At 37.0% G+C, this 14859-nt stretch overlaps 1 protein-coding gene across 1 annotated transcript in view; it reads right to left on the minus strand.

The window, feature by feature from the left end:
- The window catches only part of LOC145140137 (uncharacterized), a 66363-nt gene extending 53961 nt beyond the window's left edge, over positions 1 to 12402 (minus strand). The window contains exon 1 of the mRNA XM_079073731.1: positions 12049 to 12402. Within this exon, the coding sequence (XP_078929857.1) occupies positions 12049 to 12402 (354 nt within the window). The remainder of the gene's footprint in view (positions 1 to 12048) is intronic.
- Between the last annotated feature and the right edge of the window lie 2457 nt (positions 12403 to 14859).

The following is a 14859-nucleotide window of genomic DNA, read 5'->3' on the forward strand; positions in this document are numbered from 1 at the left end:
TTTAGGGTTTGTTTGGAGATAATATGATGAGATTTTGGTGCATGAGTTAGATCTGGAGTTGAAACTCCAGATCTGAGTTCTATTTGGATCAAACATGCAGAAAGCCCTTTTAGATGCTATGCAAAAGCCATTCTCCATGAGTTAAGTTCCTTTCTAGCATGGTTTTTGGAATTATGGGACATGAAGCACGTAAAGGTAGCAACTTTATGTTGCTAATGCACTCTAGGGACACAGATCTATTGTTTGGAGCAAAGGAGTAGCTCTGTATCTCTCGAATATGGGAATTCACGTATGAACTCGGCGAGTCTGGGAGATGACTCGGCGAGTTGGGCCAGGGTTTCAGGCATTGAGTCGCGTAGTGACTCGGCGAGTCGCATGGGTGACTTGGCGAGTCATATGATGATGAGCTTGGACTCGACGAGTTGGAAGAACAACTCGGCGAGTCTGATGAAGGTTGCCGTGGACTCGGCGAGTCTGTTCTCGGACTCGGCGAGTCACGACGCAGAATCCCTAACCTCTTCTGGTTAGACTCAGAGAAGTGAGTTGAGTGGTGACTCAGTGAGTCGGTCAGGTTAAGACTCAGAGATTGTTAAACTCGACGAGTCATGGGGTGACTCGGCGAGTTGAGTCGTGTTATGAGAGTTTCCTGAGTTTAGGAAATCGGCGAGTCAATGGGTTGACTCGGCGAGTAAGGTCAATCAGGAAGGTGGACTTTAACCAGTTTGACCTTCAGGGGTATTATGGTAATTTTTGGATATTTATGTCCTTGGATCATTGATGATGGTAGGTGTTGAAGTTGGAGGCAGTGCTTCGGGTTTGTGCTTTCGTGATTCGGTTCGGCAGTTGCAAGGTGAGTTATCCTCACTATATCAACAGGGTCTAAGGCACCAAGGCCGGCCCTTTATCGGATGGGAATCCGGGTATTTATTTGATATGTATTGATTTTCTATGTCTGCATCCTGGTAATTAGGATGGTATTATGTTAGTGACCTGGTTAAGGTGGGTATCCTGGTATATAGGGTAATGCTATGCTAGTGACCGGTTAGGTCGGTATCCTGGTTAGGATGTTGTTATGCTGTTTGATCTGATAGATCGGGTTTTCTAGGAATTATTACGTGATTGACTGTTTTATGTGCACATGGTTGTTTGACTGAGGTTGGGTTGAGGCGGGTCCTGCTTTGTGCTGTAGGCCAACATACCCAGGGCGGACCGGATAGACCGTAGGCCCAGCGAGCGGTCCGGATAGGCTGAAGGCCCCAGGAGGGCGGTCCAAACGTGCCGAGGCTCGGGGAGTGGACCATACCGACTGAAGGCCCGGTGCGGGCGGACCAGTCATACTGTAGACTCAGAGAGTGGACCAGGTGGACTGAAGGCCCGGTGCGGGCGGACCAGTCACACTGTAGACTCGATATGCATGGTTGTTCGGTATTATGATATGATTTGATATGTGTATGGTTATGTGGTTGGTATTTTGGGGGTAACTCACTAAGCTTTCGGCTTACAGTTTCAGTATATTGTTTCAGGTATTTCAGGAGATCGTGGCAAGGCGAAGGCGTGATCGTACCGCTCCTCATTTTTATGTTGATGTTTTTGGGATACTCTGATAATAAACTAATTGAGAACCTTTCTGTAATAATTAATGGATTTGTGTTGTTTCCGAAAAGTTTAAATTGGTCGGAAAATTTTGGTTGTTACATTGTACTCAAACACAACTTTGTACCCATTTCTTCTTGTAGGCTCTTCCAAAACTTTGATGTGAAACGACTATCACGGTCCGACACAATCGTTAGGGGAACACCGTGAAGTCTTACTTTCTCCTTCATTTAGACATCTGCGACAGACCATCTCTCATTGGCCGCTATGAAGTGTGCACTCTTTGTGAATCGATCCACGATTACCGAAATCATGTCGTGGCCACTCTTTATCCTAGGTAGTTTAGTCAAAAAATCCATGGTGATGTCTTTCCACTTACCCATGGGTACAGGAAAGGGCTCTAAACTCCCATACGGTTTATGATGTTGCGCTTTAACTCTCGCATAAGTTACACACTCAGCCACATACTTAGCAACATCGAGCTTCATCGTTGACCACCAATAATAAGGTTTCAAATCCCTATATATCTTGTTACTACTAGGATGAATCGAGTACATGGTCTTCTGGGCTTCTTCCATAAGAATATCTCTCATTCCTCCCATCTTAGGCGCCCAAATCCTGTATTGGAATACCTTCAACCCTTGGCCGGTTGTACCGAACTCCAAAATTTTGTGTAAACGCTCTTCTTTACGATTATCTCCTTCCAAAGCTTCTTCCCAACCTTTTTTTATATTTAATACATTTATTGAGACAATCTCAATTCTCAATTCCCTTGGTTTCTTCTTTTCCAAGTTTATCTTTCTACTCAAAGCATCTGCTACGACATTGGCTTTACCAGGGTCATATAGTTGTTGGGTTTTATGTACTATAACACTCCTATGGTGCACATACAACCCTAATGATTTGGATCTAAGTTTTCTCTAGTTATACATGCAATAAAATTATCCAAAGCATGAAACCTATAACTAGCATACAATTTGAGATTTGTAACATAAAAATCAAGTTAGATAATTACCTCTTATTGTAGCTTGTAGAATTTTGGCCTTTGAAGAGCATAGCACCCAAGTGTGATGCCTCAAATGGTTCACAAAACACCACCAACAATTGGAGGACAATGAGAGAGAGGTTATGAAGCTCCAAATTCGACTAGGGTTTCATCTATGATCACAAGTTTCGATTTTTGGAGTCTAGGGGTTACTTTTATAGTTTGGAATTCCTAGGGTCTAACTTGTAAACCCTAATTCACTTCCGTGGACCTTTAATCCAATAATCCATAAGATAAGCCCTTTGGACTAACTCTTCATGGAATCCCACATAGAATTAGTCCATCCTAATCAATATGGATCATTATCCCAAACTATAAATATCATTGATTTATCTAATCAGTCCCCGTTAATTTAATTAGTCTCTTTCGATAACTAAATTAATTCCAAATTAATTCTTGAGAAATACTAATTAAATAATATGATTTCTCAATTAATATATTATACTTATAATATATTAATAAATCACGAATAACCTCTTTCTCAAATATCCTTCATATAAAATTGCTCCGGTGAATGCAACCCAAAATGGACCATGCTACTCTCGGTTCAAGTACATACCAATTATAGTTATGGGCTTAGACACCTAATCCAACAGTCGTCTCCCACTTGGATAAGTCTAATAACTATAACTGCAAGTACGACTTCAAAAACCAACTGGTAATCGTAGCTCTCGAAAGCCGTTGTCTAACTATGACGAGCCCATTAGATAAGGGATCATATATTCCTCCATTCTACAAGATATCGTATGGACTGAGACATGGATTTTAATCAATCTCTATGTCCATGTGTTGTTTCCCGATTTCCGATTTATGACGACTGATTAATTGAACAAATTAAATCAGTCCAGGCTTGGCCAAGCGCTTAGGTTGTCATCACTAAATCATCTAGGGGCCCACATATATCTCTTTTATCCCTCTTAGGGTAAAAGGAACGGATAAACTTCGACTCATATGCTTGCTCTATTTACTCATCAAATCACACACAATGATATGTTTTATAACACCAAGTTACTGGTGCGTTTACATATCATCAATGTGCAACCGAATTGTAAACTGAAACTATATGTCTCCGTTTGAAGAATATAAGATAGTATCGTCTGACTAATCACTCGTGATAAAATCCATGAAGTGATTCAGATGAGTATGGGTTTAATCCAATACTCAAATCTTATTACAGGAGTACTCATGAACACTGTAACAAAATTGTGTTATGTCTAAGCATTTAGACAATCTACAGTCGGATTCATGACAGTCTTACCTCATTACTTACTTCCAAAGTATGATTGATTATGGATGTTTGAATAACCTACTTATTCGGGAAGTAAAACATGCGAAGTGAAACACAAGAATAATCGAATCCAATATGGTCTCAAAACTTTTGAATATAAATAAAAACACTTATTATTTAATCACCATATTGATTACACATCATTCATTGTATAATATTTCAATTAATCAACTTAACACTTGAATTAAAACAATAGTTATCCCATGCTTTAAGCATGCACACTATGTTTACCTATGGTCCTTTCTTTATGAAATAGATCAATTGAAAACATTTCCAATGATGCTCATTTCACAATTCCAAATCCTTGTCACAAGTGTAAGAATACCAAATTTTTGCCACTATTAGAAAGTGTTAGATTCTAAACTATCATGCAATGATCCTTTTGCAATGTCAATGCACCAAAGTCACAGAGACTTGGACAATGAATTTACAAAGTATTCCACTGGAGATTGTTACAGGACAATTCCACATATACGAAATCTTATATTCAAAGTACATTCCTTTGAACATCCTTTCTTGCATTAAAGTTTCTAACTTACACATAGATTCTTAATATCCAACTCCCATTATGGAAACATTTCCATTTTTTCTATGTGACAATCCTATCTATTCATAATCATGTCAATATGGTCCATCTATTACTATACTTCCAACTGTCCATAAGCAACCAATTTTTGGCGAACCTTGGATTGTTCTTAACAATTGTTTAACAACTTTAGTCAGATCTGGTTCCGGTTCTATTTCCCTCTTAATGCCCTAGGCATTTGGAAAATCAAAACAGGCGAATATTACAGCATATGTAATCGATCATATACCCAAAGCATATAGGACATTATTCATAATGTCTTACTTAAAGACGTGAATCTTTTGCTATAATATTTCTATGTATAGAATTCTCAATGTTGAAACATTTCAACATGAAATTCATACATGTTCATGACTAAATTATATTAAAATCTCAATATAAGTTTTCAGATTTGAAATGAAGTGTGAGTTCCTCTCCTTAATTATAGCAAAACACACTGTGCAGTTTCGTAAACTTTTGTTTTCTATAATTAACATTGTTAACTCGCAATTCTTAACGTAATAATTGTGCTCCCACTACCATAATAATTACATTCTTACTAGCATAACACTTATGCTCCCACTAGCTTTGACATGTACCCAAAAATCAGTTGGACTTCTAGAAATCAATACTTATTGACTTTCTTTCCAAAGTTTAGATTTCTGATACTTGGTTCTTCGAAAAGTCTTTTATTTAGACTTCACAAGCTTATACACCTTTCATTAGAAAGCTCACATATGTGTCTAAACAATTTTAGAACTTACAGCAGTAAGTCCCGAATATTCAGACTTTTTGCCATTTCTCACAATTCAAACTATGAAGAAGGATGTCGTAGTCATAATCGAATTTGAGAATGCAATTAACACATCTGCTATCTTCTTAAAATCTACTTAGCGAAAGCGTTTCCTCACAATCATTTTCATGAATTGGAGAGAAACCTTTTTCACTTAGACTAATGGTGTATGTGTTCCTATCCATGTGAATTTGTCGTAACCATAATCACAAGACAAGGTTAGTGACAAATCCAAACTCATATGGACTGAACTTGTTCAATCTTAATTTCTTGCCATCTAGTAGCACAAGGGTCTACCATTGCTTCCAGGTTGTTTAGCAAATGATTGAGTACTCATAGAACTCACATGCAAGGTCAACTTCAACTGGAATGGCACAGAAACAAGAATGTGTCAACACGATAGGTTACAAACCTCAAGTCTCATGCTAGTGATAAACAATAAGTTTACTCTTGATTAGTTCTTGAAACTTTTTCAAGATCTTTAAGACTCCCATTGACCTCTTGACATATAAGATTCTCTTGTCAAAAAGCATTCCTTGACAAACAAATATTCAAGAGTTAGTGCGGATTCTTATCAAGACAAACACTTCACACAATTGGTCTTAGTTGATATTTGTCTTATCCAAGACATCACAACTTACCAATTTCAAATGTGCAAGAGTAAGAAAACATTTTCTATTCCACATTTGATGAGTGCGTTATAAACCTTCTTACGATTATGTCACTCAAGACTTGATTTTGGAACGAAGTATGACTCACCTTTTTTATTTAACCATTTCAACAGTTCCCGATTCCTCTTCTTAGCCATATAAGTGCACTAAGGTGTCCTTAGAGGATCAATTGTGACACGGTTTCATAATCATTAAGATAATCATAAAACACAATACTACAGTACTCTCCTTTCCTTTCAGATTGGAGAAACTTGTATCTTTTTGCATAATTGATTCTTCTTATTTGTTATGTTATTCATTGAAGCTTTTCCAATGAATCAGAATTACACTTAGTCTTGTAAGTATAACCATATTTACTAAACCTTTAGTAAATCATGATGAATAGTCTTTATCATTCTTTGTGGTGGATCTGACCAGTGCATATCATTGTGTACTAGATCCTTTCATCTTTCACTTGACTTACATATACATGTAAGCAAGGAATTAGTCTCAATTTCCCAAGTACCAAGATTTTCATACATCACATGATTCAAATCATATGATTCCAAGTTTCTGTCCAATTGAAACTCGGGCGATGAGAATATTTCATTATTTGGAAAATTACGACACTACCACAATTGATATATAACTAAGAATCAATCATTTTCCATATTGCTATTAATGGAAACATATAAACAACAATTTTCACAAATGCCATTGCAAGGAAACATAAAATAAGATCAAAATTTCTTTATTTATAAAAGTGCGGAAAAACTTGTCCTTACAATGCAAATACAAATGAAAACTATGTTGTTATCTATTCCTAAACAATCTATCATAACTCCTAAGCAGCAGCTCAAAAAATCAGATCATCGAACCATGCGATCGAAATCCATCTCTTTGCAACCAGACTCAGCTTACTCTTTCATCGGGAAGTAGATCTTCCAATCAAGTTTGCTTTACCAGTGCGCCAAATCATTACCAATTCAGCAGCAATAAGCAAATAAGTAAGATCGATAAGGGTCACGTCGTGGTCTGTCACATAGTAGTTTTTAATAAACTCACTATATGACTTAGGAAGTGAATGAAGAACCAAGTCAACAGCCAGCTTCCTTAGGAACACTACACCCAACATTCCCAGCCTTTCAATATGCAGCTTTATGTCTAAGATGTGAGCACATACAGACTTTCCATCTTCATGTTTGCTTTCCAATAGGGCTTGAGTGATCTTGAACTTTTCAAGTCGACAAACATGTGGGCCAGGGAGAAATATTGGAGGAGGTGGAGGAAGTGAAGCATGATTTCCATTTCCACGATTTAATCGTGGAACATCATCTTCATGAGGAAAATGTTTTCCAAAAGATTCGGGAAGACCATAGTTGTCAGTAATAGACATCTACAAGGGAGAAATTCAAGTTAGTTGATTTAAGTCCTTAATATAACACCCAAATTGTAATATTAAGGCTAGGACCCAACACAATATTCTACAATACGGAAGAGGGATGTCGTAATCCAATTGTAAAATATTTGATGGTAGGTAAATGACGATTTACCAATTTCCACCATGAAAAACGAAAATGAACATTAGGTTTTAAATGAATTGAAATTCCTAGATTCTTTGAGATTCATTGAACTTTTCAATGGCATGTTTAATCTCAATTATGCCCATCAAGTTTGTGACTGGGATACCGAGGATCACAAACAAGGTATGAATAACCATGCAAATTAGCTTGGTACTCTCGATGTCATTAATCACCTAATCAATGTGCCGGTTAACCATGCACGCTCCATTGATCAATGATAATTTACGAGAAACCCATTTATATCCTTCATTAGTCCACATTAGTGTGTCGGTTAACCACACACGCTCCACTAAGTGACCAATAAGGTGCAATGTGCAATTTCATGGGTTAGCATCAAATCCACATTTTTCCTAAAGTAACTAAAATTGGGAATTTATAAAGTGTTTAGTTACTTTATATTTCATTATACTTTTAATGAGGATTTAAGTGTCCTATCAAACCCGTTCGGCTAACGACCCTCCACTGGTCAAGGGTGCGGTGGGTAAGAGTGGATACCCAATGGCGGTCATTTTACAGGCCGCTTCCTTAAACACCCCTTATATACCAGCTTCGTGAATCAGGCCTACTAATGGTAAGACTGACTTTTAACTTATACATATATAATATATTAAACTTTTAATTTTATATAGTATAAGGGTGTATTTTACACATTTAAAATTACTAAGTGGTTTAATCTATTAATAAATTAAACTTTTAATTTAATTAACTTTAAGCCATATGATTATGGATTTATTAAATTTCTCTTTTAATTAAACATTTAATCAATTTAATAAAGTTCATAAGAGTCTAATTTGAACTATTCAAAGGAAACATCAAGGTTCTAAATACAAAATTCAAAATTAAAACTATTTAATTAATTTTTTAAGTTATGAACCTAAGTGTTGCACCTTTTCAAATTACTAGGTTTTTAGAATTCAATGTTTCATAAATGAGACTTTTCAATTTCCAAAACTTAAGGGCAAATTTTGTAACTCTTGAAAACCTTTTGAATTCCAAACTTGATGGCAAGTTTTGTAACTCCTTAAAATAAACTTTTTGAGTTCCAAAATTTGATGGCAAGTTTTGTAACTCTTCAAAAACATTTAGATCAAATTTTAACCAATAAAATAATCATATTATCTTTTACCAATTTGACCTAATTACAATTCATGTAGCAAGATAAATCAAATAATACAAACAATTAGCTTATCATATACCTTGTAATTATCTTAATATTTGACATTTATCTTTTAATTGGATGAGGTTAATCACTACCATATTAGAAAAAACATATTTTATGATATAAACAGTTCATGGTAATGATCCTAATCCAATTCTAGTAAAAAAAACCCAAAAATTTGTCAACAGACTGTCCAACTCGTCGAGTTCAAGTAATGAACTCCTCGAGTTCATCGTGAACTCCTCGAGTTCCATAGTGGACTCGTCGAGTTCACCATGGCAGAAGGCAGATTTCCATTTTTTCAACTTTGAATAGTTACCCAATGCATCTATATAACAGAAAACACACATGGCTCTGATACCGCTGTTGGGTTTTATGTACTATAACACTCATGTGGTACACATACAACCCTAATGCTTTGGATCTAATTTTCTCTAGTTATACATGCAATAAAATTATCCAAAGCATGAAACCTATAACTAGCATACAATCTAAGATTTGCAACATAAAAATCAAGTTAGATAATTACCTCTTATTGTAGCTTGTAGAATTTTGGCCTTTGAAGAGCATAGCACCCAAGTGTGATGCCTCAAATGGTTCACAAAACACCACCAACAACTGGAGGACAATGAGAGAGAGGTTATGAAGCTCCAAATTCGACTAGGGTTTCATCTATGATCACAAGTTTCGATTTTTGGAGTCTAGGGGTTACTTTTATAGTTTGGAATTCCTAGGGTCTAACTTATAAACCCTAATTCACTTCCTTGGGCCTTTAATCCAATAATCCATATGATAAGCCCTTTGGACTAACTCTTCATGGAGTCCCACATAGAATTAGTCCATCCTAATCAATATGGATCATTATCCGAAACTATAAATATCATTGATTTATCTAATCAGTCCCCGTTAATTTAATTAGTCTCTTTCGATCACTAAATTAATTCCAAATTAATTCTTGGGCAATACTAATTAAATAATATGATTTCTCAATTAATATATTATACTTATAATATATTAATAAATCACGAATAACCTCTTTCTCAAATACCCTTCCTATCAAATTGCTCCGGTGAATCCAACCCAAAATGGACCATGCTACTCTTAGGTCAAGTACATACCAATTATAGTTATGAGCTTAGACACCTAATCCAACAATAGTATCGCAGTCGTAGTCCTTGAGTAATTCTAGCCAACGTCGTTGTTTCATATTCAAATCCTTTTGATCAAAGAGATACTGGAGACTCTTATAATCTATGTAAATATTACATTTTGTGCCATAAAGATAATGTCTCCATATCTTTAATGCAAAAAATATCGCTTCCACCTCCAGATCATGAGTGGGGTAGTTCTTCTCGCTCTCTTTCAGTTGTCGAGATGCATAGGAGATTACTTTATCTTTCTGGGTCAGAACACAACCTAACCCAACTCCAGATGCATCACTATAAACTGCGAAGTCTTCAACTCCGGCAGGTAAAAAAAGAATCGGTGCTTCACACAACTTCTTATTTAATTCCTCGAAAGCTTCTTTGTGCTTCTCACTCCATGTATATGTAGCTCCTATATGGGTCAAAGTTGTTAATGGAGGGGCTATCGAAGAAAATCCTTCGATAAACCTTATGTAATATCCAACTAATCTTAGAAAGCCTCGAATCTTGGTGGGACTTTTTGGTCATTCCCACTTCATCACAGCTTCAACCTTTATTGGGACAACCATTATTCTTTCTTGGTTAACCACATGACCCAAGAACTGGACTTCCCGGATCCAAAAACCACACTTGGAGAATTTACATACAACTTCTCCTTCTTCAGAACTTCTAACAAATTCTCTTAAGTTCTTTCCATGCTCCTGCTAGCTCTTTGAATATACGAGAATGTCATTGATAAACACCATTAAGGATTTGTCGAGGAAAGGTTTACAAACCCTATTCATCAAATCCATAAATGTTGTTGGAGCATTGGTTAGTCCGAACGACATAACAAAAAAGTCATATTGTCCATGTCTCGTTCTGAATGCAGTCTTCTCTATATCCTGCTCTCTCACCTTCAGCTGATGATATCTTGACCTAATTTGATATTCGATAAATAGCTCGCACCCTGCAGCTGATCGAACAGGTCGCCAATCCTTAGCAATAGGTACTTATTCTTTACCGTTTCCTTATTCAGATCTCTATAATCTATGCACGTCCTCATGCTTCCATCCTTCTTCTTCACAAATAGCACTGGAGCTCCCCAGGGTGATGAACTTGTTGGATTAATGTCTAAGTCCATAACTATATTTGGTATGTACTTGACCCGACCCGGCATGGTCCATTTGGGTTGCACTTCACCGGCACAATTTATATGGATAGTCTTTTGAGAATAGTATATTTATGATTTATATTAATATATTATAAGTTCTAATATATTAATATGGAATCATATTATTTAATTAGTATTGATCAAGAATTAATTTAGAATTAATTAAGTGATCAAAAAGAACTAATTAAATATGGACTCTTATATATATGGAATGGGCCAAGTTCATTTAGGTTGGGCTAAGCTTTCATGGATGGTCCATGGAGCTTTTAACCCATGGATCCTATGTAAATGAAAGGTCATGGGTATTAGGGTATACATGGATGTAACCCTAATCCTCCATAATATATAAAGGGGTCCTTGGCTCAAAAAATTGGCACAAGTGTGTGAAAATAAGAGTGGGCCGATTTTAGTGTGCATACATATTCTCTCAAGTTCTTCCAAGGTGTTTTGGTGATTTGTGATTCCATTTGAGGCTTCCACACTATTGGGGCTAAGCTCTTAAAGCTTGAAGACATCAAGCTACATCAAAAGGTATGTCATCTAACTAGAACTTTGTAGTATAGGTGCTTCATAATATGCTAGTTAGGATGAAACCTTGGAATAGTTAATATTTGCATGTATAATAGAGAAAACATAGATCCAAGGTTTATAGGGTTGCATGTACACCATAGGAGTGTTAGAATGCTCAAAACCCAACAGAACTATGTCTAATGAAACCCTTGTCCAACAACTCGTGAAGTTGTATCATAAGTTCCTTCATCTCTGTTGGTGTAATCGATAAGGTGCTTTCGCTATAGGTGTGGTTCTTGGTAACAAGTCTATCCTAAACTCTACTTGTTTATCAGGAGGCAATCCAGGAAGATCTTTGGGAAAGACTTCAGGAAAGACACACACCACGTGAATCCTCTGCATCTCTTTCTTTTCCTTCATGACATCGATCACGAATACTAGATATGATGTACATCCTTTGGATAAACATTTCCTATCTTTCATCTGGGAGATGATTCCAGAATTTATTCTGCGTTTGTCCCCGTACACCATAAATGGTTCATTTCTAGGTTGTTTGATCATTACAATCTTCTTTCTACACTTGATGTCGGCGTCGTTTGTAGTAAGCCAATCCATCCCTAACACTATGTCGAAGCCGTTTAACTTAATGGGCAACAATTCCTCGTAGAATTTATTTCCATTCAAGTCGATGACTATGTTCTTAATACAATCACTAACATGTACGAATTTTCCACTAGCAACTTCTACTACTAGAGCACTATCTAGTTTATCTACAGGCAATGCTAGTCTTCTACCAAATTGATGTGATATAAAAGAGTAATTAGCTCTAGAATCAAAAAATATATTGGAAGGAAAATCATTTACTAGAAAGGTACCTAAAGCGACATCTGCTTCCTCTATTGCTGCTTCCAGTGTCATCTAGAATGCTCTCGCCTTTGGCCTAGGCGGCACATTGGGCTTCACATCTTCCTTCTTCTTCAGGCAGTCCCTTGCTATATGCCCTTCTTCATGACATCCTTAACACACCTTTTTTTTGGATGTAAACTCGTTGGTGTAATGACCAGTCCTTTCGCACTTGAAATAGGTCAACTCCTTGCCACATTTCCCAGAGTTCTTCTTCTTGCACTTCTCACACCATTTTGCTTCTCCTCCATTTCCAAACTTTTTGGAACCAGATTTCGAGAATTTGCTCTTCTTGCTAGATTTTGATGATCCCTCAAACTTTCTCTTCTCTCCTACCTCTGCTCTCTCCAGACCCTTCTCCCCAATCTGGGTCTCTACGTTCCTTGCTGACCAAATGGCCTCCTTCAGAGTCCTTGCTATTTTTAACATTGGACCAAAGTCCGCCTGTAGTTCGTTAGCAAACTTGTCAACTTTTGAGAGTTCGATAGGGACCAAATGAGGTACTAACTTCATCTTTTCAGTGAAAGTGGCAACATACTCACTAACACTCATCTTGCCCTTTTTTCAGGTTCTGGAATTTGTTGTTGATCTCCAGAAGGTCTCTTTAAGATCAGTACTCCCTCTTTAACTGTGCAAGGAAACCCCCCCATGTCATCCTTTTTGCTTCTCCCCTTGGCATCGATTATGCCAATAGATTCCACCAGCTCAACACTCTCGTCTTCAACTGTTGGACAGCAAAAATCGTCTTCTGTTTGATGTTGCATTCATAACTGTCGAATACTCCATCTCGGAGATCCAGTTCATAAATAGTACATGTGTTGGGTTATCAGAAAGGCTGGGTGGTTTGGCTCCCATGAAGTCCTTGTACTTGCAACCATGTCCATCATTTCCTTCATTTCCTCCCTCAGGGTTATTTCTTCTAACCACTTGGGGTTCTACTTGACTAATTGTCCTGCTATAATTTCCTTCCTCAGACTGTTCTATATTCAACTCAAGTAGCTCAACAAGCGTCGTAGGCTCTCTACCGTTCTCACAGATTAGCTGCCTCATTTCCTCTCTTTGTTCGGCTAATAGAGCCCTAAGTGTTGCCATAGTGACAGGTTCAGCTACTGGCACTTCTTCGGGTGCACACTCAATCACTCGTGGCTCTGGCTGCTGGTTTCCATTAGCGTTTCCAAAACCGTTGTTTGTTCTTACCATGATCTTCTATACACCAAAGAAGATGTTTAGTGTAAAGTGACGAGAATTAAGGTAGGGATAGCTCTATTTACGATAGACGTATAAATCTCCATATCACTCCGAAAAAATATATGCCAGTTCTAATATCTTGATTAAACGTTTAGAAACCTGAACACATAAAATTTCCAGATCCGGTCGGCAATAGACCATAGATCCAATCGAATAATAGCATCCTAAAGAATATAATGCATCTTATAGCTATAACATCAACCACTTCCCATATAAAAGCAACTTAGGCATCTTCCCTAAAATAAGCTAGTGTTTGTGGCTATTCAGCCATACTTCCTAAATATAGAAGACACTCATCTCACAATCATTGCTTACCATTCTAAGTTTAAGTCTATAAATCCTACAAATTCCTAGTTCGCTTATACTAATGCTCTGATACTAACTGTGACATCCCCGATTTCACAGTTAGAAAAGACCGATTTATTTAATGCATATTTAAAATCAGAGTATCCTTCTTAAAGGATAATCTTGGAGAATTTGTTCCCTAAAACATGATAATGATGTTATCAAAGCATTACCGACGAAATGTATTTTATTTCTATTAAAAACGTTGGAATGTCATCGTCAATATGTAACACCTCAAATTTCAAGACAAATTTTTCATTTTTAATTCTCAAAATATTACTCATAAATTCAAGTCATCGCATAACTTGTAAGTTATTATCAAAACAATATCAGAGTATCCCAAAATCCTCAAATCTCCATAAGCCAATGGATGTGTACAATCATGCCTCCGCCTTTACGAAACCTACAGAAGTACCTGAAACACATTTTACACAAACACTGTAAGCACGAAGCTTAGTGAGTTCCCCAAAATACCACATACACATATAATAAGCCTCTCATGGCTATGTCTCGGTACGGACCCTCCGGTCATGTGTCTCAGTGAAGACCCTCCGGTCTCACGACTCGTTATGGACCCTCCGATCATGTGTCTCAGTGAAGACCCTCCGGTCTCACGGCTCGGTATGGACCCTCCGATCATAGCTCAACATATAGACAGAATAATACAACTGCATAAGTCACAAAGACAGAATGCATGATACACATAAAGCAGATAAGACCCTCTGGTCAGTAATCAAATAAGACTCTCCGGTCAATAATATAAATAATACCCTCCGGTCAACAACATAAATAAGACCCTCCGGTCAATAACACAAATAAGACCCTCCGGTCACTCATGCATTACCACACATGTAAATATAGTGAGAAGACTCACCTCAA

Source organism: Lactuca virosa, chromosome 9 (assembly GCF_052849685.1).
Source record: "Lactuca virosa cultivar CGN04683 chromosome 9, Lactuca_virosa_CGN04683_v6, whole genome shotgun sequence".
In the NCBI taxonomy this organism is placed as follows: Eukaryota; Viridiplantae; Streptophyta; class Magnoliopsida; order Asterales; family Asteraceae; genus Lactuca; species Lactuca virosa.